Here is a 24,611-nt window from a genome sequence, read left to right on the forward strand (position 1 = left end):
CAGCGAAAAAGTACCGGTGGCTGCAGAGCCAAAGTTTGGGCGGTAGAGGGTTCCGAGGGACCGATTACCGAAGATGCAATAGCGGCCTGTCAAGGACACATCAGGTGCATTGCGGCTGTTTGATGCGATGTGTTGCGCTGGTTTGTTAGACGGCATTTGGGATTCTAGATTTCAAGCACGCAATTGCCTTGACGTCAAGTTCAAGCTCCATAACTAGAGGGTCTTTTCTCCAGACTGACGCCATGCTGACTACGGTTCAAATTCCTGTGCCAGGTGTGAAGCACGAGGGCGTATACTAGAAAGAGACCAAGAAGTATACTAAACGAAGAATCGCTAGCCAAGGCCAAGACTACTATCCATTCCTCATATTATTATCTGTTCTGTTCCAGACTGCGTGAGGCGGTCCAAATCGTGCCGCGAGTCAACCCATTTTTGGTGGTTGACTCGATGAGATCGAGTAATGATTTTTCCCAGCATGCGGGGTTTTGGGGCCAACGATAAGCTACCCCTGCCAGACGTGGGCTAAGTTATCAAATCCAGCCGCACCGTCCCTTGCCGGACAGGCATCATGGTGCATCTCCTAGTGAGCGGGAGCTGTTTGCTCGCACGGGGTGCCACCTCCAACGCCCCTGATAAGACATTTCCTCGGACAAGCCAATGATAACCGCAGTATCTGTCCAAAGATCCAAAATTTTACGGCTTCGGTACCAGAACTCGTTCTCTTACTCGATCAGATTTGACGTCGTTGTCGCTCTCGAGGCTTTTCCATTTGCTGCAATCACGGCGAGACCGGCAGCACCCTTGTCCGAAAGCGGTTCGTAGCCTGTCTTGCCCGCATCTCATGTTGCTCCCATGGCATGCCATTTCCCCAATCATCCCCTTTTGCCAGCGGGTAAGGGAATGCAGACGAGGTCGAAGAGTTTGTGGGTGTGGGGGGCGCCGCTGCGATTACCGGGTCCATCAGGCAATGCCGCTGACATGGAGGTATGAAAGACTAGTCTTCTTTGACTGACGACGGCCTTTATCAGCCTCTCCATATCAGAAGCAACAACAGCCCAACACATGAATAAATATCGAACGATGCCCTCCGTTATTTCGGCTTCATCTCCATGTTGAAAGACCAGCTGGAGTTTCCCCTTCGACCGACTGCCTTGGAATCGCCACTATTTGAGGTGCAACCTGTGCAGATCATAACCCACGGCACCCTGCAGCCCAATTTTTTTCGGTTACCGGTCCTCTTCACGTGCATAGCGTCATCGCAACGTGAGCCCGTTTTCATCCTAGTCTTTAAACGGTTGCGATTCGTTATCCCGCGCATCGGACGGATTCTTGTTCCTCGAAATAAATACAAGCAAATCCCCCCTCGCAGTGTCTCGCCAAAGCGTATCTCCGCCTGAGACGATCGTCAAGATGGAGATGGACACTGCAACCACGACCGCTCGGCCGGCAAAGGCCTCAAGCTCGAAATGGAGGTATTGGGCCGACAGGCTCGCCGTTGAGTCGGAGCCTGGTTTGACTAGCGCGCAACTGATGGTATGACCCGCTGGCATTCGACAATGTTTGGACAAAAGAATTGAGACTAACCATCACGGTTTACAGCTGACGAATTATGACCTGAAACCGTAAGTATTCTGGCATGGAATAGTGCACACATGACCCTTGCAGCAACGTCGCTAATATAGCTTAATAGTGTTGAGCCTGAGCGGCGACAGTGGGGTCCTTGGAACTTCGTGGCCTTCTGGGTAGCTGACTCCTTCAACGTCAACACATGGATGATTTCGTCGTCCATGATCGTGAATGGTCTCTCATGGTGGCAGTCATGGCTTTGCGTCTGGATTGGCTACGCCATTGCCGGTTGCTTTATCTGCATGACTGGTCGTATTGGCGCCCAGTACCATATTGGTTTCCCCGTCGTAAACAGATCATCCTTCGGTATCTGGGGCAGTTTGTGGCCTGTCTTCAACCGTGCCGCTATGGGTAAGTTCGCAACTGCCTCCGGGACGGTGGACTTTACTGACACAATACAGCCTGCGTTTGGTACGGAGTTCAGTCTTATATCGGAGGTCACTGCGTTTATCTCATGATCCGCTCGATATGGAAGGCTTGGGTAAGTGGCAACTCATTTCCCGCCAACAGTCGCAAACCTCGTACTGACAGTTTGACAGGACCGGAATACGATTCCCAACTCATTTAGTGAAGATTCCGGCACGTCGACTGCTGACTGGGTTTCCTTCTTTATTTTCTGGTTTTGCTCTCTGCCTGCAATTTGGTTCCCAGTCCACAAGATCCGACACCTGTTCACGGTCAAGTCGTATGTTGTTCCCTGCGCCGGTATTGCCTTCTTGATTTGGGCCGTCGTCCGCGCGGGCGGTGTTGGTCCCATCGTCCGTCAACCGGCGAAAGCGCAAGGCAGTGAATTGGCTTGGGAGTTTGTCAAGGGCGTCATGTCGTCGATTGCCAACTTCGCCACGCTCATCGTTAACGATCCCGACTTTTCCCGCTTTGCCAAGAAGCCTCGAGATGCTCTGTGGTCTCAACTTTTCACGATTCCCATCGGCTTCGCCTTCACCTCTTTCATCGGCATCATCGTCTCGTCTTCCTCGACTGTTATTTACGGCGAAGAGATTTGGGATCCGCTCGACCTTCTCGAGAAGTTCATCGACGATGGCGGATCTGCCCAAAGATTCGGAGTCTTCGTCATTGCAGCCTCATTCGCTTTGGCGCAACTCGGTACCAATATTGCAGCTAACTCGGTGTCCGCCGGTACCGACATGACGGCTCTGTTGCCTCGGTGGCTGAGCATTCGCCGTGGTGGATACATCTGCGCCGCCGTTGGTCTGGCCATGTGCCCGTACACGCTGCTCACGTCCTCCAACCAGTTCACCACGTACTTGTCAGCGTACAGTGTCTTCCTCAGCTCCATTGCTGGTGTCATGTGCTCCGACTACTATCTCGTCCGAAGGGGATATCTCGACATCAAGGAGCTGTACGATGCGCGCAAGACCGGACCGTACTACTTCACTTACGGATTCCACTGGCGCGGATATGTAGCATACGTTTCTGGAATCCTTATCAACGTGGTGGGATTTGCTGGTGCGATCGGCCGCGAGGTGCCTGTAGCCGCCACATATATCTACAACCTCAACTTTTTCGGCGGCTTCATCGTCTCGGGCGGCATGTACTGGGCGCTGTGCAAAGTGTCCCCAATTCCTGCCACTAGCGACAAGTGGATGGAGGTTGGAGATGAGATCGACGACGTTCATGTCGCGTACGATGCCGGCAGTCAAGATTTTGACGAGGAAGCTGTGACTGGCTCTTCAAAGGGCATTGATGATGGGTCGAAGCGCCTTTAGAAAAGGAGTTGAGGGGGTTGGGGAAGCTTATCGAATTTCTTTTTGGATTTAGAAGATACCATTGCTGTTTTAAACGTTTGATGTTGCGTCGGAGCAAAATAACATTCCACTTTGCAAGAGAAACAGAAAGACGCCCTTGCCATATAGAAACCTTTGGTGAAATGTCCAGTATGCCGGGGGGTGAGACATTCCTCGCTTCACCGAACTCGGCTAAATTGTTCACCGAGACAATCTCCACACTCCGCACAGTACGTCTGGATATGGGCTGTAGATGTTCCGGGATTCCACTGGGCATTCACGGGACACAGAAAAGGCAACTAAACGGACCAGCCAGAGGGGACGAATTTTTTTTTTTTTTTTTTTTTTTTTTTTTTGCCTCATTGGGGACTCTTACTGCTAATCTTGTGGGATTTGCCTCATGGAAGGGTCTATTGTTCCCACTACGTTGTACATCCTGTCCTGAAGCGGGGTCACTCAGCCTTTGGCAACAACTTCGTCTCATCAACCCGCGTGCGGCGTTGAGATGAGGCTCATCAATACTCGCACTCTCTCCGTCGAGAGTTTTAACGCCGAGCAAGCACCGGATTATGCCATTCTTTCTCACACGTGGGATGATGACAATGAAGTCAGCTTTCAGGAGTGGGCCTCTGGCGAATCCTCCCCGGAGTTGCGCAAGAAATCCGGCTACCTAAAGATTATCAACGCGTGTGCCAAGGCACGAGATGATGGCTTAGAATACCTCTGGGTCGACACCAACTGCATAGATAAGACTAGCAGTGCGGAGCTATCGGAAGCCATCAACTCCATGTTCGCATGGTACGAGCGCGCCGCCGTATGCATCATCTACCTCGCCGATGTCGAATGGGAGGAAGAATTGACTGAGAAGATTCACGCACACAAGCACCAACAGTTTCGCTCCAGTCGCTGGTTTTCTAGAGGATGGACCTTGCAGGAGCTCCTGGCGCCAAAGAAAGCCTTTTTCTTCACAAAGGAGTGGATGGAGATCGGAACAAAGTCCGAGTTGATGTTCCCAATAACAAGAATTACTGGCATCGATGTAACATACTTGGCCGAAAATCGGAAAATATGGTCGGCTAGCACCGCTGCCCGGATGAGCTGGGCCTCGAGCCGCCAGACGACGCGACCAGAGGATATGGCCTACTGTCTGCTGGGAATTTTTGATATCAACATGCCATTGATATACGGCGAGGGCTCCAAAGCCTTCCTTCGACTTCAAGAAGAAATTATCAAGTCGATTGATGACCAGACCATATTCTGCTGGACATGGGACTCTGACAAGATCCCTGACCAATGGCAGAGTGTCCTGGCGCCATCACCATCAGTCTTCTCACACTCGAGTACATTTGTGGCCACATACAGAAACTCCGGGATCACTCCATACGAAGTTACAAACGTTGGTCTTCGTATCAAGCTTCCAGTAATTGCCGCCGTCAACTGTCTCTGTGCAATGCTCTCGGTAATAAGCACCGAGGACGCGGACCCTGAGCAAAAGCGGATGATGTGCCTTCCACTCATGGAAGAAGACCACATTCACCGGCGCTGTCCTTTTCCCGGCCGTCCATTTCCAATCCATCGGCTGATGATTTGCGGAGTTAGGGAGATTTATCTCTTGAGTAAAGTGCCGCGGAATGCGAACGGTTATATGCCGTTGCCATATCGTCACCGCTTCGAGTATGCCTTTTACATAACCATGATCGACGACTCTTTTTCAACAAATAGTGATTATCAAATGGCGACGTCTATCGACTGTCTTGTACCCCAATACATGCAGACACCATCGTCACATACCTCGCGGCCTGTATACAGTGCTGTCGGCTTTCGATCCGCTTTGGACCACACCTTCGGAGGGCTGATACTACGAGTAAATCATCAAGGAGAGAAATTTCACATTTTGCTCTCGGTCAGTACAGGTGGCAGCAGAGTTAAATGGGGCTGCGAGGTTCTAGACGAAAAGTATGCAAATTATGACGTCCAAGCGTGGCTTCAGGAATTCAAAGGTCTGATAGATAGTAACGGAGTTAAGCCCGGCAGTGGCTTCCACACCGCGGTGGGGAGAAAGGGCAACTCAAAGATTCTTGTCGCCTTAGATAGAGAACTTTGGGATGAAGCAGGACGGGCTCTCCAAGTCGTATATCTTGTGCTCGGGAAGCTTGACGATGGCAAACGCATGCAAGAGGTGTGGGAAAACATTCAGGGTAGCTTCGGCAATCAGATTGGCCAGCGGCTGTTTTCATGATAATAGGCAATGCCAACGATTTGGTGAAATTTGAAGCTGAATTTTGATCACAATGGTACCAAAAAGTTATGTCCATAGGAAGTGAACACTCTAATCTGGGAGGGGGCCGGTATAAGGAGAATAAAAATAATACAGTTTTGCGATCCAGCGGAAATCCTCAAAACTTAAAATTGACAGAACTACATCTTGTTCCCCTGCCTTGATTCTACAAATACTTATCCTCACCATCCATCATCGTTCTTCTGCTGGCCTTCATTCTCCCCAACAATTCTAATAACTTTCCAACAACTGTTTCCTTCCAACTATGCATATAAAAAATCTTCTCTTACTTGCACTCGCCGGCCTGGTGCTTGGAGGGAGAAAGAGACACAAAGGGCCCAAGAACCCGCTACTCAAAAACGACCCCTACACTACCGATCCTACCCACTGCCTTAAGACTCTACAGACCGAATTCAAAAATAAAGGTCTCTCTAGCTTGGAATCATTTCCAATTCTTGGTGGTAATTGTGTCGGCGCCCGAGTCGCCAATGAAAAGTTGTCGAAGCAACCTCAGTCGGCCCGCACCGAATGGCTATTGTATGCATGCTGTAAGGACAAAAACGGCAAGTTTGAGTTCTTGAGAAAGCTTCCATTGCAAAACTGTCTCGCTTTCAACGATGTGGATGGTGGCCACCTGACGTGGGAGAGGGCATGGAGGTAAGTTGCCCATCACACTCATCAATGTGTCCGCGCATATCGCTAGGCAATGTATGCTAACATGTCCCGAACAACAGTTACAGACTTTCGCCGACTTGCAAAGACTGTAAGGTGGTAGGTCAAGCGCTCAATGGTACTTCAGGCGTCCATCTGCGTTGCAGTTGCAATGCGCCAAATGCTCCACTTCGGTCTCATGAGGTTCCCTTGCACGCGGACATTTGGGCAGATGGCAACGTCGAGGATAACAAGATGAGCAGGTATCCCTGTGCTATGGGATCAGGAATGCTGGATTGTGGCTGGGCGAGATGTGTTCGCAAATATTGGGAGCCACTTTCCCCTATGGGCCATGTACTCGGTCCAATGTCCCCAGAGGCACAAGACCTGAAGTTCTACAAGCCCAAGGGCGGCAGGAAGTTCAAATGAGAATTCTGTTCTGGGCTCCTAACGGTTAAAGATGTTAGTCATGGATATTAAATGGAACCATCGAAATCATACAGTTATATAATAATGTAGTCCAGTAGAATCGCCACCTTCATCGCACGAACACACACAGTTATCTTGAACAGACGAAGATTGCATCGTACCGGAGTCAAACAAATCATAACATTATGGATGATACCAGGCTGTTAATGTCGATAAAGACAAAAAAGGAGATATCTGACCAAATCCTCTGCTGCTTATAGGTAAGTTCAATAAATAATTACTATTAGTTTCAACTAAACCTGATAACGAAAACAGCTCAATTAAATGATATACCATAGCATCTGCCCAAGTATCAAGTCCACTGCCACCACCTTGCTCCCGGGCCAAGATACCTCAGTAGTTTCGAGGCTCTGAAAAACAAACTAACATTATACCCATCCCTATCAGTCGATTTCTTGTCTCAATGCAACTAATAAACTGCCTCGAAGCCTGGCTGCCGAACACCCAATCGGCCCCATCTCTCCTTGGCGGGGGAAACCAAGTCCCTATTCTTCTTCTTCGCGGCCGTCACCTCCGTCTCTGACTTCGTAAGCTCCCACTTGATTGTCTCGTTCCACGTAACATTTGCCTCCTTCTTTTCATCCGCCGCGGTAACAGGAGTCCATTGCTCAACAGGTGGGATGTTGAGCTTTCCATAGCCCCTGAGCCTGTCTAGGGTCTCCATTGCGGTCTTCACGCCATCGCCACGAGTGGCCCAACCACACCGCCGCATGCCATCAAGGTTTGTCTCAGCTGCCTGACGGAGACGTTCATCCTTTTCTACGCCGCGGGTGGCGGTGATATGCTCGTCGAGGTCGCACACAACATCCAGATGTACGCGTGCTGCATCGCGGAGGCGCGAGGCGCGGCGGAGCAGGTACGACAGACGTTTAGCGAAGTAGAGAGCTGACTGATCCAGGCCACCACGGGATTGACGGACGTTGTAGTAAATTGTTTCGCATAGAGAAACAGCTTGGTCCAGGTGAGAAGCGAACTCGTGAGCACTGACCAGAAGGTCGCCAATGTTGAGGACAATGTCCGGTGTCCACACGCCGCAGTTGCGCTGGACCTCCCTGGACTGCCAGAGTGATGTGAGAAGTTTCTATTATGGCCAGAGTCAGTATGGATTTATCATTAAAACCTATTTGTGCCCTGAAACTTACCTCGAGCTCCAAGTAATTCTTTTGCTCGCCTAGAAGATAAACCAGGCTCGAAATGTCCTCCAAACGAAGGCCGGTGAAATCAATCTTATCCTCCCTCATAGAAGCCAACACGTGCTGCAGAACGTTCCGGCTGGTAGTAATCAAACGATCCTTGAGGTTTGCATCGGCAGACTTCCAATTAGCCACACCGATGCCAGCCAGAAGTTCGGCCAGGCGGAAGCCCCACGCATGGCATCGGCGATTGTGATAGAACCGTTGAGAGTTTGCAAATTCAAATGCACACCTCGCCACGCTGTCGGCCTTGCCCAGGTCCTTATTTTCGACCATAAGCTTCCTGACAACCCCGTATGCGGCCTTGCATGACACGAGGCCAAAGTCAATGGCCCCCCTGTCGGCAGCCATACCGCCGCCGATTTCGTTCAGGAGGGCGGCGTAAAACTCAAAGGTAACGTTGGCGTCTGCAGCGTAGGGGCCAAGGAACTTGGCATATCGAGTCGTAAATAGGGAAAAGAGCTTCATGTCTAGCACAGACACGAAACCTGTGCGGCCACGAGACTCCCAAACGAACCGGAGGCGAGCGGCGTGCTCGATAACGACTTCGATGCTCTTTGCATCTTTGGCTGTGGGCATAACAGCTATGTACTGCTCGTACAGGATTGTCTCGAGGAGAACGTCTGCCATAATTTCAGAGAAGGTGTACGCCACCTTCGCATCGGCATTCAATCCTTGCTCGAAGGCAATAAGGAAAACCAGGCTGACCTTTCTTTTCTTGCCAGGAAGGGCTATAGTGATGTTCTTCTCGCCACCATCGAAACCAGGGAAGAGGAGAAGGTACCGTAGCTGCCGGAGAAGGTCCTGGCCATGCTGCACCATTCCAGAGGCAGTGTAAATAGATGCCAATTTCTGCGCGGAAGTGTGCAGATTCATAGAGTCCTTGACGTTCATGACGATGTGGATGGCAGAAACCTGCAACAGTTGGATGATGCGAGAATGAGCCTCCTTACTGCCGGACTTCTTGTAGAGCAGGACGACCTCCTTGAGCTTGACTAGAGTCTTCTCGTGCCACCAGCCAAACTCGAGCTTGAGCTGCTCGTAAATCTCAAGATTCACTGCAATTGCACGCTCAATGGTAGTGGTAGTTGTCGCCTTGCCAGAGGTGACGAAAGTCACATAGAGCTTAGACAAGCGCTTCCTGATTGTCTTGACTGTTGTATCCGTGACGATAGTGGTGGTCGTATTCTTCCTGATGATTTCCTCGTATATCGTGACAGACTCGTGGTAGTGTTCCTCATTGCTTTCGCACAATTCCGCGAGAGAAATCAATGATTTTATGACGATGTCAGAAGAAGCTCTGAAAATCTTTATCGCGGTATCGCGGTACTCAGTTGTTATCTTGTAGCGGACCGAGAACTCGACCTTGGAATGGAACTCCAAGACATAGTTATAGCGCTGGTAGATGAGCTCTACCATCGCCTCCGTGAACTTGGTCTCGTGGTTATGGTGCACGAAGGTCGTCCACAAGGTAGCGCAAATCTTCTGAAGCTCAGCCCATCTTTGCTCAGCGTAATAATGGTTGAGGACAATGATGGCAGCGTCGAGGGCGCTGCCATGACAGCAACCGCCTTTGGTTGAGACGGTTACTATCTCCGAGTAGCAGTCGTAAGCCTCCTTACGACCAAGCTTCTGGTAAACAGCGGCCAGCTTGTAGATAACCTTGACCGTTAAACTGTGGCCGGCGGCCAGACTCTTGCGGCAGTGCTGTAGTAGTTCGACGTAAACGTCAATGACCTTCTCGTGACGGTGATACTCTTCGTAAAACTCGACAAGGGCGCTAGCAGTTTCTATTACCAACACATTCTCGACGTGGAGGCTGGATAAACATGCGCGATACATGCGGCGGTAGATCTCCTCTGCCCTGTCGAATTTCCTCTGGCGGTGGTAGCAGAGAGCAAGTCTCTTTGCGACCATGATTCTCTCCGAAACAAACACGCCTTCGAGAGTCAACTTGGTCTCAACTGACAAGACGCTCTTCCAAGTGACCTCTAAGGTCTTTCGAAGGACAACCTCGGCTTCGGACCAGTTCTCAAGCTTCAGGTAGAGATTCACCAGGGCTATGGAAGCTTTGAAGAAATTCTTATCAGCTTTACCACCCTTGCAGCGGCTGTAGTTGGTTTCCCAAATTTCCTTGGTGACTGTCTCCACAACAGTGGTGGTCGTATGGGTCTCGACTACCCTCTCAGTTATCTCCTCAACAACCTCGGTGAGATAGACGGCTGTGGATGTGGCTTCTTCACTTTCGATGGTCTTCTTCTCCTTGAACCAGCACCAGACCTTCTTGAAGATAGACATCGACACACTGAGAATTCCAAAGGACTTGGCGATAATACCAAGCTCCCTGAGGCGAATCATGATTTTCTCGGACTCGAAGGTATGATTCTCATACTCTGCCCACACACAGATCATAATGTTGCAAGCCTCTTCATTTCGTTTGATGCGCTGGAGGAACTGGATGTACTCAATAGAGATGTTTATCTTCTGGAGATGCAGCTCGGTGGTCGATTTAAGACGGCATGCCTCGAGAATCGAACGCCAAAGGGTGACGTATAACTTCTCCGCTTCCATGAACATCCTCTGGTTCTCGTATTCGCTAGCAAGACTGAAGAGGATTTTGATGCGGCGCACGTCGGTGAAGGACATCTCCTCAGTTGTTTCAAAGAGCAGGTGGCGCCAGTAATCAATGTCGTGGCTCTTCTTGTCGTCCGCGTTCAAGACAATTTCCATGCCCGAAAGCTTCTCGGCGATCGCACCTTCTCTCTTGGACCCCTTACCAAAGCGGAAAGTAAGTATTTCGTCAAGTTCCTTGTAGATGATCATTGCAGACTCCTCTTCCTTGACATCGACGTAAAGCTTTGCGAGCACTTCGTACCACTTGATGACAGCGTCACTGTTGCCCCCCTGTTTGCCCTTACACACCTCGATCATGAATTTAATCATCTCTTCTCGATGCGTGACTAAGACTGTCCGCTTAGTGGAAGTGATTGTCTCGGTGCATGTGAGAAACAGGTTCGTGCAGGAGACCACAAGTGGACTGAATTTGTAAAGAACAACTTGGCCGACGTATGAAGCCTTGTAGAAGAATTCGGATGCGATTGTGAGATCGGAGCATCTTCGGTGGAGACTGCCCAAGATGATGAGGTTCTGGAGATACGACCGATGCTTCTCGCCAAAACAAGCAGACCGAATGCGGAGACTTAGGTCATGCATTTCGATAGTCTCCTTGATCTCGTGCTCGCTCTGCCAGTTGTACCACTCCAGCATGGCAAAGAAGGTCGATTCTGGAAAAACTTCCTTGAACTCGGAGGTCAGGTTGATGGTGCTGTTCTGGCCATAGAGCGAAGACGAGCGGAAGTGGGAGATCCAGTGGCGCATCATGTAGCCGACGATTTGGTGGGCGTGGAAGCAGTCCTGGAAAATCTCTTCAGCAATCAACTCCATCGATGGCTCGCAGCTGTAGGTAATTCTGCTTTTGGCAAAGAGAAGAAGAGCCATGGTAATATGGCGATGAGCATCTTTGATGGCCATAAGGGTCGAGCCACAAAGATCCATAATGTGTTTCCGAATTGTGGAGTGCTTGAATCGCAAGGTGCCCCGATGAACGATAACAAGGCCCTTGGTGTTGCTGACGGGTCCCAGAACATCGGCACCGGAAGCAACTGTGCGTGTCGACAAGTTGACACCGAGCAGATCAGACATCTCTCCGACTGTGAGTGTACGTTGAGCGGCAGTCATGAAGGTGAACAAGTTGTACGTCTTGCTCTCGCCAAACTCCTCATTGAGGCTGATCTTTTTCATCAACTCCCCTGTGATAACCTTCACGTCGGACTTGCAATTGGCGATAGTTTTTTTAAAGGCACTAAAATCCGATGTTGCCGTGAAAAGCTTATCGGCAAGGTAGGCGAACAGGAACGAACCCTTGGCTTGGTCCGCGAGCTGTTTCACAAGGTTCCTCTTTGCCTCGTCGTTCTGGGATTTGAAGCAGCAGTTCTGCTGGAGTCTGTTGTCGAGGAATAGTTCAATGTCATTTCGGACGTGTTCGGGTGTGATGACCATATGCTTGCAACCATTGCCGCCAAGGTGGGAGACAGGCCGGGAAAAGGTAATGGCCTGGATGCTCGAGAGTTTGCTGATAGCGGTATGAAGTTTCTTATGGAGCTCCTCTGCTTTGGACGCCCCGCCTGACACTTCGTCCATGCCATCAATGATAATGGCGAGGCTGGTCTTCTTGTTTTTGTCGATGGAGGCAAGGTTTGAGCCAAGAACCTCCCAGAGATCGGCCTCCAGCCTCGCGCTGTTTTGGTAAGGAGATACGTTTCCAAAAATAGTCGCAAGCCTCTCAAAAAGAACGATATCGCCGACATTTGTTTCAAGAAGCTGGGACAGGAGGCTCTTGAGGAAGGCGATCGGTGTTGTTTCCGAAGGAACGTCACCCGCTGAGACGTCAATGTTAGTGTTTTCGGTTATTATTACAACGGAAGGTTCTATACTCACAAAAGGTATACGAGATGGTCTCAAATTGAGTGCGGTTTACGGGCCGTTCCAATCTCTCCCTCATCCACGCGGCAAGCATACTCTTGCCACAACCCTCACCACCCGTAATGGTGAAGATGTCATCTCCACTACCAAGAAAGTCGTGGAGATCATGCTTAATCCACTCGCAAGTCCCGTCAACACGTAATTTGCGGTTCGCGACTCGTCCGTAAACGATGGAGTTGACGGACTCCCTTGTGGGGAGAAGGTGCCGCCGGAGAGTGGTTATGTCGATTCGACGGTGCTTGTTGCCAAGCTTGTGCGCCCACATGTGGTTGTGAAGATGCTCCCTCTGAGACCAAATATCAGAAATCTGGGAGCCAAACTCGGCATCGAAATCAATCGTCACCGATCCGGTATAAATGCTGTTGATCCTGGTTCTGTAATGAACGGTAATATCCGCGACTAGTTGGACTAAACTGTTTAAAATGTGACTGAGCTCGTATCGGATAGCGTCACTTGCGCTAAAGAGGTCACTGAGTCTGATAGTGTGGTCGAGCAACAGGCCAAGCTCGTACAATGCATTGAAGGTTGGTTCCAATGCTTCAGCTTGATCACGACCCAGCTGCGCAAGAAGATTTAGCACTCAACCCAACAACGGAGTGTCATAGATAACACACCTCCAGCAATAAATAGCAAGTTGCCAAGGCGGTGTCGCGGATATCAGTGCAGCCTTGGACAAAAGATCCTACATGAACGGCAAATTCATCTAACTGGAGACCGAAGAATTCGGCCGCCATTAGTACACGATCCCATTGGCTGCCCTTGGTGGGCATATCGACTAGCCGTTCATCTGCAATATAGGCAAGATACGCCTCGAGGTCGATTGTATGGAAGTGCCGTTCGGTAACTTCGTCAACTTCACGGATAAGCTTCTTCTGGACCAATCTGGCCGTCTCCATGACGCGCATAACTTCATAAGAGGTGTGTGGTTCATCGGCGTTCACCATCGTCAATGCCTCCGTGCTGGTGACGGAGAAGGAATCACTGCCGGCATTCTCAGCGGCGGCAAACTTGGTGCTCTCTTCGATGGAGTTCTTGGCCAAAGAGGCCTGGCTGGAGGTCGTAGGGGCCGACATCCTGGTATTTGAGGAGGTTTCTTCTTCGATGGATCCGGTTTCTGTGTTGGAGGACTTAAGCGACGAAGTCGAATCACGATTTCGTCGGCCTATTTCTAAAAAAATGGGTATTTCAGTTACGAGTTCAGTAGAGAGGGAGGGTGAAGTGAAAAATAGTTGGGAACGCACTCAGAGGGTTTTTGCGAAGTCCAAGCATTGTTGATAGGTTTATGCTGGCCTATCTTCAAATTCCTGAGAGGTCAATGCCATCTTTTAAAGCCAGGCCGACAGCGCGAAGCCTTTAAGATCTTCATACTGTTCTGTCCCATTTCCGGAGCTCAATGAAAAGCCCTGAGTCTCACGCAAGGGCGATTTGGTTGCTCGTTTGAGAAGTAGGCGTCATTGAATCGCCTCTAAGACGATAGTTAGCTTAATGACAGTGTAAAAAGGTTTGATAGTATCCTTCCCATGATGCTCGCGTCAAGTAATGGCATAGCATTTACGAGGAAGCTCGGCTTAGTCTACCCGATCATCGTCGATCGAGCCAATACAAACGTGTTCCAAACACCAGCGAGGTGAATAGCTCCATAACCACCGAGGCGTTAAGCCAGATAAATAAAGTTTGATAATCTAAGTCATGTCTCGCTGTGTAACCAATCCAGTAGTCCGGAATAGACGACGAAACCTACAAGTCCACGAAACTCTAAATGCCGGTGACCACACAGCGTCTTAGGGGTATCCTACGTCTGTGGCTAGCAGACGTATTCTACAACCGCTCCCCGCATACAGAAGTGAATGGCAAACGTTGGCAAGGCTGTTCGTGCCGTTCCCGCCGGCAGTTGGCTCGTTCGACAAGCGGCTCAGGCCGGTAGTCGGCATGGGCCCGGTCCGGTCCGCGAACAGCGGGAACGCAAGTGCGGCTCCACACCCTCTCAAAAAGTTGCCCACTTGGTAGGCTGTTGTAGCGTGTGGCTAGTTCTTGGGTTCCAGTCAGCGAGGGACAAAAATGTCCGCACCAGTAGGTGAGTAGTGTGGTTAAATCCATTTCCCGAGGTTGATAATGTGGCGCTCCAAAAAACGACTGGACTGGGTCGGCGTTGCCGGGTGTAACGCATATCCAACACGAAAATCCGGGGTGTCTCTACGGTTGACTCAAACACAAAGTCGCAGTTAGCTGTAACAGGCAATTCATCTTTGAGAAGGGAGCCCATTGGTCTCTCTTGCCATTGCGCAGTCTCATCGTTCAGGTGGGGGCAACGAAAACAACGACGGGCAAGACAGGATGTGCAGACGGCCCCATGGCACCGGTAAGAATAAAACATCCTATCCATTGGGATTACAAAGTAGGCGTTCCAGCGAATGTATCGACGAAACGCCCAGTTTACTCCTCATGGCCTGGTGTTTGGCGGCGTTCTTTGATTGGAAAGAGTCGGTACTTGATATCCTATTCGCCGAACCCCGCTCTTTTGTGTCAATGTCCGTTAACAGTCAACAATATGGTATTGACGATCATGACGCAACGCCAGACTTGGTTCCACACTAAAGTAAGACAGGCATGCTTCGAATTCAGACAAATACCGGTGAGGGGTTTCAAATGATCGTCACTTGTCTCATTTTCTTAGATCTAGACAAGTCATTACTGTTATAGTACATTATACTACACGATTCAAAACTTTTGGCTGATACCAAGTGTCATGTGCAAACCAAGATCAAATAGCTTTCCGCTTCAGGTGATAACTTTCACGCTGATTGTTACAGTCTCGGTTATAATACCATGCACACTTCTGTATCCTTAGATGCTGTGTCCCACGTCACGTCCAACCTCATCGTGGAAACCCAATCCGTTGCGAATGCGGCTCTCAACTTCTACAACTTTCTTGGGTAGCATGAAGCCCAGGCCGAAGAATACGAAGAAGGCCCACTTCCATCGGAACGGGTTGAAAGTGATGCTGAAAGCAAACCACCATAGAAGCTCGAGGTAAGTGAAGAAGTCAAAGGCACCAGTGGGCGAGGCGGACTTGAGCAGCTTGGTCATCTCAATCCAAGACTTCATCCAGAAAGGATGGGGTCTCGTCATGGGGTCGATGAGGAACATGAGAAGAATCCTTGTGTAGATGCCAATGTGCCAGTTGCCAACAGTACCGATAGCAGCGACGTAGGTGCTGTGACAAGTTAGTGACAAATACCACTTGTGAGAGATAGAGACGGGCTTACCAGTTGATAGCAGAGATGGAGGGATGGTGCGGGGGGAACGTCTGGATATACCAATCGGGAGGGCTGTACGGCTCTTTGAAGCAGTCATCAGGCAGGAAGTCCAAAGACGGGCGCTTGAATCCAGTTGCCATGACGATAATATCGGCGGGGATGACCTGTCTCCTGCCTGGGCCTCCCTTCGGAACACCTTGGGATCTTCTGTTGACAATGACACCGTCGGCAGTGAATCCCTCGATATCACCACGAACCCACTCAGCTTTTCCAGATCGAATGGAGTCCATGACGTGGCTATTGACCATGGGCGTGTCCATGTAGATGCCCTTGCTGCGAGGCGCGATGTCTTGCAGGTCTCGGTAAAAGAATTTCCGGAGCAAGGTCTCAGGAATCCACGACAAACGCGTCTCTTGGCCAAGAATATTCATGGCGAGCAGCATGTTTATGATGGGATTGCGAGGAATGATCCACTTGTCGCTGCGGGACAGGATTGATGTCTTCTCGGCTTCCTCATCCACGGCGAACTCCAAGGCCTCGACGGCACTGGCGCCGCCGCCAATGACCACCATTTTCTTTCCCTTTGCGTTCTTTCTGTCTCGTTATTAGCCTTGTTTTTTTCGACCCGTAAAGTTAAAAGACTTCCATACCCGGTAAGCTGGCTGGAATGATACACATTGCCCTTAAAGGTGTCCAGACCGGGAAGTTGAGGCATCTTGGGCTCCCCGCAGGTTCCGACGGCAGCGATAACGCCCTCAAAGTGGCCATTGGCAGTGTTGTTGACGACCCATCGGCCTTTCTCATCCTGGTACACCTTCTCAACAGGGGTGTCGAATTTGGTTCGAGTTTCCAGTCCATATTTCTTCCAAAGCTGCTTGACCTGGCTAAGAATCTGTTGCCTATCAGGGTATCCACGCTCCCATTTGACAGAAGGATGGAAGCGAAACATCATCGAGTGAATCTGGAGACTCGACGAATTATTCACTTTCTGTTTGCTGGGTGTTAGCGAGACATTCCTCTCAAAGGCATTGGGGGCGGCCGTACGCTCCAGATTCCGCCCAAGTTCTCGCGCCCGCCAGCCTCAAAGATGACAACGTCAAAGCCATGGCCGATGCAGTGGGCAGCAGAGGTCACACCAGTGATACCAGCTCCAATGACAGCAATCTTGGGTCGGCTCAGATGGGTGCTTGGCTCGGGAGGAGTGGGAGAGAAGATTTTATCCGCAAGCCATTGAAAGAGCTGAAAGAGGAAGAGGAAAGGGTGGAAGATGGGGTTCTCGATGCGAGATTCGGATGGCATCGTGGCGTCCGGGTCTCAAGTCTAGGGTTTATATGCTGAATGGTAGACAGAGTGCAATTGAGCAATGGAATTGCCCTATTCTTGATGTTGGAAGAAGAAAGAAGGAAAGCAAGTGAAGGAGAGGGAGGGGGGAGACCAAGTGTATAAACCCTACGAACTTTGAATGGGAATGGCCGATTGGGGGAATGGTAAAGCTGGTCTAGAGAGCTCTGGGAGCTCTGGTCACCTTACTGGCATGTGAGCTTGATTGCCCTGGAGCTGGCAGAGGGGGAGTGTAGTGAGGTGAGAGTGAGACGGTTGACGAGCGGCCCACCAATTATGGCCGATTGACGTCACCAGGAACGCTAGGGGAACCGATTGAAACACCAAGTTTGAAGCATGTGAAGACGGGGTGAGCCAATTCAGTCCGCCATTGACATGCATGACTTGGGCCGTCGTTTGATCAAGCCCTCCAACGACCACTCAGAATCCTTTGGTTTTTTCTTGTGCCTTCGTCAGAAAAGCTCCCTAATTTCATCCCAACCAGGGAGGGGCATGGGGAAACCAAGGCCGAACCGCTACTCGCTGCAGGGCATTGATGCAGACACTACGGAATACATCGCCCGAGAACCATGACCCGCCTATTGAGTTGGTTGGGTGGCCTAGACCAAATAGGTAGTCCATCGGGAATTTAGGGCGTCACTGGCCGATCGGATTTGACTCCGCGCCCCTGCCGCCTCCCGGTTGACCCTTTGCCAAACGCTGCGAATCCAGGCACAACATCGCGCAAAACACACGATGGCGGCAGCATGATAATGTAAAATCGAGTTAAATTGACATGGGTTCCTAGGAGCTCGGCAGATTTTTCTCCGACCGCTGCTCGATGACTTGGGTGGGTATCTTTTTGTCTATCGCTTGCCTCTGTCCCGTCGGCCCGCCTCCAACACCTTGGCCCTCTTCTGGAATCTCTCGCCAATCTCGGGTCCGTGACCACTGCTCTTGGGCCCATCAGTCGTCTCCCTACCGCGCTTCCGGCTCTTATCGAGCAGATCGCGGGTGCCACCGCCGCTCTTGCGCGCCGTGAGTCTGTTGATGCGGTCAACGCCTTCGCTCAACTCCCTCCATTCCTCGCCACCGAATTGCATGCGACCACTGCGGCCCGTCTTTGCAGCCTCTTGTGCCTTGGCCTTTTTGCTCTGCGTCGGCAAACGGACGAAGTTGGTTTCTTCGTAGTTGCGGCGCTCGTCTTCAGTCTTGCGGTCTGCCGCCGTCTTCATCCTGCGGCCGCCAGAGACAATGGTCGTACCAATGCTGGGTTCCGCCATAGGTGCAGTCGACATCTCGGATTCGATGAACTCGTCCATGGTAGCAGACTTGAGCGGCCGACGGTCAGTCTTCTCTCGGCGTTCGGACGGCATGACTGTGGGTGCGATTTTCGGTGGCCGGTAGACTCCGTCCTTCTTAGCAGTAGCAACGGCAGCAGAGGCGGCGGCGGGTCGCACAAAGGCATCTGGTCGAGCTTGCAGGTTGGATGCCTTCACGTCTCCCTCTGCGCCCAGCCCGTCGTCGCTACCCGATTCATCGTCGGATGCCGAATCGTCTGAGTCGTCGGAATTTGCGCCCTTCGAAGCATTGACTGCCTGAGCGTTCCGTTCAGCGTCATCTGCGGCGCGAAGAATCTTCTCGATCTGGTACCGCAGCTTGTCCTCAAGCGGTCGCACGCCCTTCTCGAGATACAGTCTGAGCTCTACGAGCTTCTTCACGACTGCATCCGTAGTGTCGGTTGTGGTGTCTTTGTCGCTTGATTGCTTCTTGGCATTGCGCAATTTCAGCAGAATCAAGAAGACGAGGTTCTGCAAGTAAGAGAGAAGCAACTCGTTCTTGACGTCAAGGAGCGAGATTCCGTTCTGAGGAGGCTCGATCGAGGATTTGGGGGTTGCGTCGAGCGAAGTGGACAGCGACTGCGTCAATGAATCCAGCAGCGCTGGCAGAGTGCTTGGTGCGGCCATGTTTGACCTCTTGATAGTAGTTCAAGAAGCGTAGGGGGAGGGAAAGAGGAAAAAAAGTCGAGATCCACGGAGCAAAAACGCGACCAGAAATTTTTCTTTGCAACCACCACAAAACCGATCTGCAAGTGCGGGACCCGGTGCTGCGGGTTTAGTGGGCCCCGACTGACGGACCCCCACTTCCAGTGCTTCCGCGACATGCCCCTGGGCAGGGTGCAAGAGCCCCGGCCAGACAATGTTCCGGGGTGAAGCTCGGACCGCCGTGGCTGGGTGACTAAGCTCCTTTCGGGACAGATGTTCGAGGCAACCAGGAGCTCCTGTGGATGAGAGGTGATACGAAGCTCACGGCCCTGACAAAACACCGGCAATTGGCCATCTGTCCAAATAGAAGCACTCTGCTTACAACAAGCACAATAGCGAGCTCCACGTATTCCACCCTGAGCAATACTCAACACAAGTTGCCAGGTGCAGAAGGAATCCGCATGATCCACCGGCTATAGGCCGTTTCGCGATACAGATCCAGGGTACGTAATCGCGATCCATGGAGCTATTCCCATCAGTTTCATGTTTCACGCTACTTTCCTGCCGGTCAACAACACTCTTTCGCAATCGACCGAAGCTGACCGTGGACACTTAACAGAGCTATAGTATCTCGGTCACAATGTATTTACGGGATATGGCACCTTCGTCGGCGCTCGCAGTCTCGCTGCTGGCCATTCCGCAGCTTGCCTCCGCCTTCTACCTGCCCGGTGTTGCGCCGACATCTTACAAGAAGGGCGACATTGTTCCTCTCTATGTCAACAGCATTAAACCAGTGGCCGCTCCCTCCGACTCGCGACTCCACTCGATTGTGTCTTACGACTACTATCATCCTGGCTTCAAGTTCTGCGAACCCGAAAATGGCCCGCAGCCTGTGACGGAGAGCTTGGGTAGCATTCTCTTCGGAGACCGCATCATGACTTCCCCCTTCGAGATCCTCATGAAGAACGACGAGAAGTGCAAGCCGCTTTGCATCCAGAAGTACGCTCCGGCTGCCGTTGGATTTGTGAAGCGCCGCATCGAGCAGGGCTACAGCTTGAACTGGCTCGTGGACGGCCTGCCGGCTGGACAGCAGATATACGATGACTTCACGAACACGACCTTCTACAACCCCGGATTTCTGATGGGAGGATCCGACGAGAACGGCAACATCATCTTCAACAACCACTACGATATCAACATTGAGTACCACCCCGTCAACGGTGACGCCACGCAGTTTCGCGTGGTTGGTGTCGTGGTCGAGCCGAGCTCGCGAGCCTACCCGGACCGTATTGACTGCAACAAACCGATGGAGCCCATCATCTTTGAAGAGGATGGCACTGAGAAGGTGGTCAAGTTCTCGTACTCTGTGTACTGGATCGAGTCTAAGACGGCTTGGGCGACCCGTTGGGACAAGTACTTGCACGTCTTTGACCCCAAGATCCACTGGTTCTGGCTTATTGACACTGCCATCATTGTCGTCATCTTGATTCTCACCGTCATGTCCATTCTTGTCAGAGCATTGAAGAAGGACATTGCCCGATACAACCGCCTGGATCAGATCAACTTGGATGATCTGTCTGGTACGTCAGCACTGGAAGATGGAGTACAGGAGGATTCCGGTTGGAAGCTCGTTCACGGCGACGTATTCCGAAACCCATCGCACCCCCTTCTCCTGTCGGTACTTCTCGGCAACGGTGTCCAGCTGTTCGTCATGACCGGCTTCACCATCTGCTTCGCTTTTCTCGGCTTCTTATCGCCCTCCAACCGTGGGTCGCTTGGGACCATCATCCTTCTTCTCTATACCCTTCTGGGCTTTGTAGGCGGCTATGTCTCTGCCAGAACTTACAAGTCCCTGCAGGGTGAGAAGTGGAAGATGAACATCGCGCTGACTCCGATCTTGGTGCCGGGCATTGTCTTTGGGGCATTCTTCTTCCTTGACCTGTTCCTCTGGGCGAAGGAGTCTTCCGGTGCCGTACCGTTTACAACCATGCTGGTCATCATCCTCATCTGGTTTCTCCTCTCGGTCCCCCTTTCGTTCGCTGGATCATGGATGGGATTCCGCGCGTCCCCTGTTGAGGCGCCTGTTAGGACCAATCAGATCCCCCGCCAGATCCCCCCTACTACGACCTACCTCAGACCGATCCCAAGCATGCTTATCGTTGGTCTCCTGCCCTTCGGTGCCATCTTTGTTGAGCTGTACTTCATCATGAGCTCCGTCTGGTTTAGTCGCATTTACTACATGTTCGGCTTCCTGTTCCTCTCATACGGCCTCATGATTGTCACAACTGCCGCAGTCACTATTCTTCTGGTGTACTTCCTCTTGTGCTCCGAGAACTACAACTGGCAATGGCGCTCGTTCCTTGCCGCAGGCATGAGCGGTGGTTACATCTTCCTCAACTGCCTCACGTACCTCTTCACCAAGTTGAACCTAAGCAACCTGGCTGGCACCGTGCTCTACATTGGGTACAGCGCCCTGATTTCGTTCCTGTTCTTCATTCTCACAGGTAAGTTCTCGTGTGTTCAGCCGTGTTCGGATCGCGCTAACGGAGGCTTGCAGGATCCATTGGCTACTTTGCCAGTTGGTGGTTTGTCAGGAAGATCTACGCCTCCATTAAGATCGATTAAAAGGCATTGTATTGGGGCGTTGGCATGTGGCAGCTGGATGCCCTTGTATGAACATTGTTGTACGAATACTCATCATCAGCCCTTGAGCGTTACATTGTAGTATTGACGAGACGTTCGTGGCACAGCGCACAGCGTGGTTGATTATGATATTCAAAAATGATTCCTGTTAGATGGTAGACGGTATGGTTGGTAGATGAAAAGGGCTGCCTTCAGCTTCCCACGAATAACAGCGCATGTTTAACTTGCTCCTTTAATGTCCCGAATGATTCGTATTGTACATTGCCCCCTGGCTACACTACTCACCAACTATTCGTCGTCGTCGTCATCATCCATAAGACTGGTGAACTGGAACTGCTTGCTCTTCCCGGCCGACGAAGCGCCGGCGCCGACTGCCATACTGTCGCGCCGGTACGCCTCCTGCTGCTCGCGGCGGATCTTCTCCATTTTCTCCTGGTATTCCTTGTTCTTCCTCTCGATCTCGAGTCGCTCCTGCTCCTCGCGGGCCTTGCGCTCTTCCTCCTCCTTCCGCTTCGCCTCGGCGATCTGCTGGGGATCGTAGCCGCGTGGGTCGATGCCCTTGTCCTGCAGGTCCTGGTAGATGGCCATTGCGCCGCTGCGGATCTGGAATTCGTTGGGCCAGGGTATGAAGCTTGCGTTGAAGTGAGGGTCGAGGTGGTTGCGGAGGCCGTCGGGAAGGGACGTCGCGCCACTTGTCGTTGTGGTCTGTTGTGTCCCCTGGAGATCCTGCGAGAAGCTGGCACCGCCGTTTGCTGCGCCCGAGGGGTCTGGGGTCTGGGCTTGACTGGGTGTCGGGGCGGCGCTGACGGGCTGGCTTTGGATGCCGTTTGCCCCGCCTGGGGTGTTGGGGTTGGTGGTGATGCCCGCGTTCGTGTCAGGCGCAGGGGTACCGCCACCGGTCGCAATGCCGCCGTTTGTGAGGGCCGCGGGCGGGAGGGTGGTCTTGCTAATACGGCGAGCGTAGTTCAAGAGCTCGTCGTATTTGACCGAGTAGTGGGGCCCGTCTTCGTAGATTGTGATTTGAGTCGTCGTGATATCCTTACGGGTTGTCGCGAGACTGGAGAGAGTCTCCCGGATTTGGGCATCGAGGGACGCGGTAGTCGCACGGAGCTCCTGTAGGCGCAGATTGTTGTTCTGGTGGATCTGAACTGCGGGCGAGACGTCAGCTGGGTGCTGGCACAGCTTCGCGACAATCACACTTACCATCGTCGAGGCCTTTGGCTAGGTCGTTGTCGGCTTCATGAAGGTCCAATGCCTGCTTCGCGTGGGGGTGGTACTTGGCAACCGACTCGATGAGACCGATGAGAGCCTTTTCGACACGCTCGAAGCGTGCATCGATAATTTTGTCCATGGTGATGTCCAAACCCTTCTTGCCCGCCAATGTCGTTGGCTGAGCTACAGGTGTGATGAGAGGAATTGCGTGCAAGGCTGAGCTGGTTCCGCTAAACCGAATTGCGGGTCGGCCGAAAGCGGACGGCGATTGGCTGGAGCTTTCGATGTTCGCTCCTGGCCTGTAGCCTGAGGCGCATTGGAAATCCGGCCGGCTTTTCCCGCTAAGAAACTCGCTCAACATCATCATCCTTTCGCGATCTCCCTCTTGCACTTGCAATTGAACCCGCCAGTTCGTCTGCACGACCACCAGATCCAAGATGTCTTCTCCCGTAAGTCACTGCCAATATCCGACGGCTCCATACACATTCCGGACCTCTAGAGCTTCCTGTGAGCGACCAAGCACTGACAAAATTCCTCGAACAGGCCCGTGTCGCTGTCTTCCGCAGCAAGTTCGGCCCCAGGTACGCTCTCTCGATACTCCCGGCGATTCGCACCGCTGGCATCCGACCTGTCTACGAGCCATTCGAAGCGGGAAATTTTGGGGGCCGCGCCCTGCAATGGGATCGCACGCATCGGGATAGTGGGCTGACCAAATGACCATAGATACAACACCATTCCCAACGTTGGCGGCTGGACCATCTCCCACGCTGTCAAGTTGTAAGTCTGCCTCTGGTTATAATGAATAACGCGTGGAACCCAAGTTTCTGGTCTCGGAGGACGTGACACGATGAACCCGTCCATATGTCGACTTGCCGTCCCACTCCGGGGCTAGAAAGGAGGGACGTCCGAATGCCGAGCGATCGGGAAATATGGACAATTGCAACGATTGGAACAGTCTGCTGACAAGTGAATGCAGCGGAACCCGTGCTGCTGGTTTCGGCGCCGCTGCTGGCGTTGGTGCCCTCTTCTACACTTCTGGCATTCCCAGAATCCAGAGGGACATCCTCCAGGTTCGATACACAACCCCGCAAAGACTTCATGGCACCAATGCTGACCCCTATACAGAAGGTCCCTGTCATCGGCCAGACCTGGATCAAGGAGATCCCCGCCTCTGACAACGTAAGTCCCCTTGGAGATGGTCCATATAGGCAATATGCTAACCCTCCCCTGTAGCCCTTCTAAATGCACTTTGACCGACGCGTGCTTTGTTACCGTAGACAATGGGAAAGCATTGCAAGGTGGAGATGTGAGATTGGGGAGTGTTCTCCCTTCGGGGCTTGTATAAAAGATACAATAGACTCTTGAACTTCAATTTGGTGTGATGCCTTGAAACGGTGATAGTAATGCCGTCCGCCACCTCTGCTACCTTTCTCAGAGGGGATTTGTAGATTTTGGTGGCGTTACATGAGCGAAAACTGCTGAAAAACAGCTTCTATTGCCATACAAGTCAAATTTCGTTCGTGATATAGCAACTGCACTGTGTCAATACAGTGCGAATACGCGTAATCGCCCCCGTTTGGACACCTGGTGAACTGTTCACTTTATTTCAACTCACTCTCAAGTGTAAGAGCCTTTGCTGCAGGAGCCAGCTCGGATCCTCTGCAAGGCAA

General features: G+C 51.7%; 8 protein-coding genes across 8 annotated transcripts; 4 read left to right on the plus strand and 4 right to left on the minus strand.

Moving 5' to 3' along the window:
- Positions 1 to 1,410: 1,410 nt before the first annotated feature.
- EsH8_IX_000098 (permease for cytosine/purines, uracil, thiamine, allantoin-domain-containing protein) lies at positions 1,411 to 3,353 on the plus strand (the record flags this gene model as incomplete). The annotated part of the gene is made up of 5 exons (XM_083266434.1): positions 1,411 to 1,533; positions 1,600 to 1,622; positions 1,691 to 1,977; positions 2,028 to 2,107; positions 2,166 to 3,353. 5 exons carry the CDS (start codon positions 1,411 to 1,413, stop codon positions 3,351 to 3,353), a joined length of 1,701 nt encoding a protein of 566 aa, XP_083129999.1.
- A 523-nt stretch (positions 3,354 to 3,876) lies between these two features.
- Positions 3,877 to 5,610, plus strand: EsH8_IX_000099 (uncharacterized protein; the record flags this gene model as incomplete). The annotated part of the gene is made up of 1 exon (XM_083266435.1): positions 3,877 to 5,610. One exon carries the CDS (start codon positions 3,877 to 3,879, stop codon positions 5,608 to 5,610), a length of 1,734 nt encoding a protein of 577 aa, XP_083130000.1.
- Positions 5,611 to 7,198: 1,588 nt separating this feature from the next.
- Positions 7,199 to 13,597, minus strand: EsH8_IX_000100 (uncharacterized protein; the record flags this gene model as incomplete). Its single annotated transcript, XM_083266436.1, has 4 exons — positions 7,199 to 7,870; positions 7,932 to 12,421; positions 12,480 to 13,083; positions 13,139 to 13,597. The coding sequence occupies 4 exons, from the start codon at positions 13,595 to 13,597 to the stop codon at positions 7,199 to 7,201; spliced, it is 6,225 nt and encodes a 2,074-aa protein (XP_083130001.1).
- A 1,771-nt stretch (positions 13,598 to 15,368) lies between these two features.
- On the minus strand, positions 15,369 to 17,080 carry EsH8_IX_000101 (flavin-containing monooxygenase; the record flags this gene model as incomplete). The annotated part of the gene is made up of 4 exons (XM_083266437.1): positions 15,369 to 15,738; positions 15,791 to 16,375; positions 16,432 to 16,769; positions 16,826 to 17,080. 4 exons carry the CDS (start codon positions 17,078 to 17,080, stop codon positions 15,369 to 15,371), a joined length of 1,548 nt encoding a protein of 515 aa, XP_083130002.1.
- An 887-nt stretch (positions 17,081 to 17,967) lies between these two features.
- EsH8_IX_000102 (small subunit rRNA maturation protein LCP5) lies at positions 17,968 to 19,068 on the minus strand (the record flags this gene model as incomplete). Its single annotated transcript, XM_083266438.1, has 1 exon — positions 17,968 to 19,068. One exon carries the CDS (start codon positions 19,066 to 19,068, stop codon positions 17,968 to 17,970), a length of 1,101 nt encoding a protein of 366 aa, XP_083130003.1.
- A 658-nt stretch (positions 19,069 to 19,726) lies between these two features.
- On the plus strand, positions 19,727 to 21,711 carry EsH8_IX_000103 (transmembrane 9 family protein; the record flags this gene model as incomplete). Its single annotated transcript, XM_083266439.1, has 2 exons — positions 19,727 to 21,590; positions 21,644 to 21,711. The coding sequence occupies 2 exons, from the start codon at positions 19,727 to 19,729 to the stop codon at positions 21,709 to 21,711; spliced, it is 1,932 nt and encodes a 643-aa protein (XP_083130004.1).
- A 306-nt stretch (positions 21,712 to 22,017) lies between these two features.
- On the minus strand, positions 22,018 to 23,080 carry EsH8_IX_000104 (vitamin-D-receptor interacting mediator subunit 4-domain-containing protein; the record flags this gene model as incomplete). Its single annotated transcript, XM_083266440.1, has 2 exons — positions 22,018 to 22,877; positions 22,933 to 23,080. The coding sequence occupies 2 exons, from the start codon at positions 23,078 to 23,080 to the stop codon at positions 22,018 to 22,020; spliced, it is 1,008 nt and encodes a 335-aa protein (XP_083130005.1).
- A 298-nt stretch (positions 23,081 to 23,378) lies between these two features.
- EsH8_IX_000105 (ubiquinol-cytochrome-c reductase complex subunit-domain-containing protein) lies at positions 23,379 to 24,183 on the plus strand (the record flags this gene model as incomplete). The annotated part of the gene is made up of 6 exons (XM_083266441.1): positions 23,379 to 23,390; positions 23,485 to 23,522; positions 23,665 to 23,718; positions 23,918 to 24,011; positions 24,067 to 24,120; positions 24,175 to 24,183. The coding sequence occupies 6 exons, from the start codon at positions 23,379 to 23,381 to the stop codon at positions 24,181 to 24,183; spliced, it is 261 nt and encodes an 86-aa protein (XP_083130006.1).
- Positions 24,184 to 24,611: the final 428 nt, after the last annotated feature.

The sequence above is a fragment of the Colletotrichum jinshuiense genome, chromosome 9 (assembly GCF_051148585.1).
Source record: "Colletotrichum jinshuiense chromosome 9, complete sequence".
Classification (NCBI taxonomy): domain Eukaryota; kingdom Fungi; phylum Ascomycota; class Sordariomycetes; order Glomerellales; family Glomerellaceae; genus Colletotrichum; species Colletotrichum jinshuiense.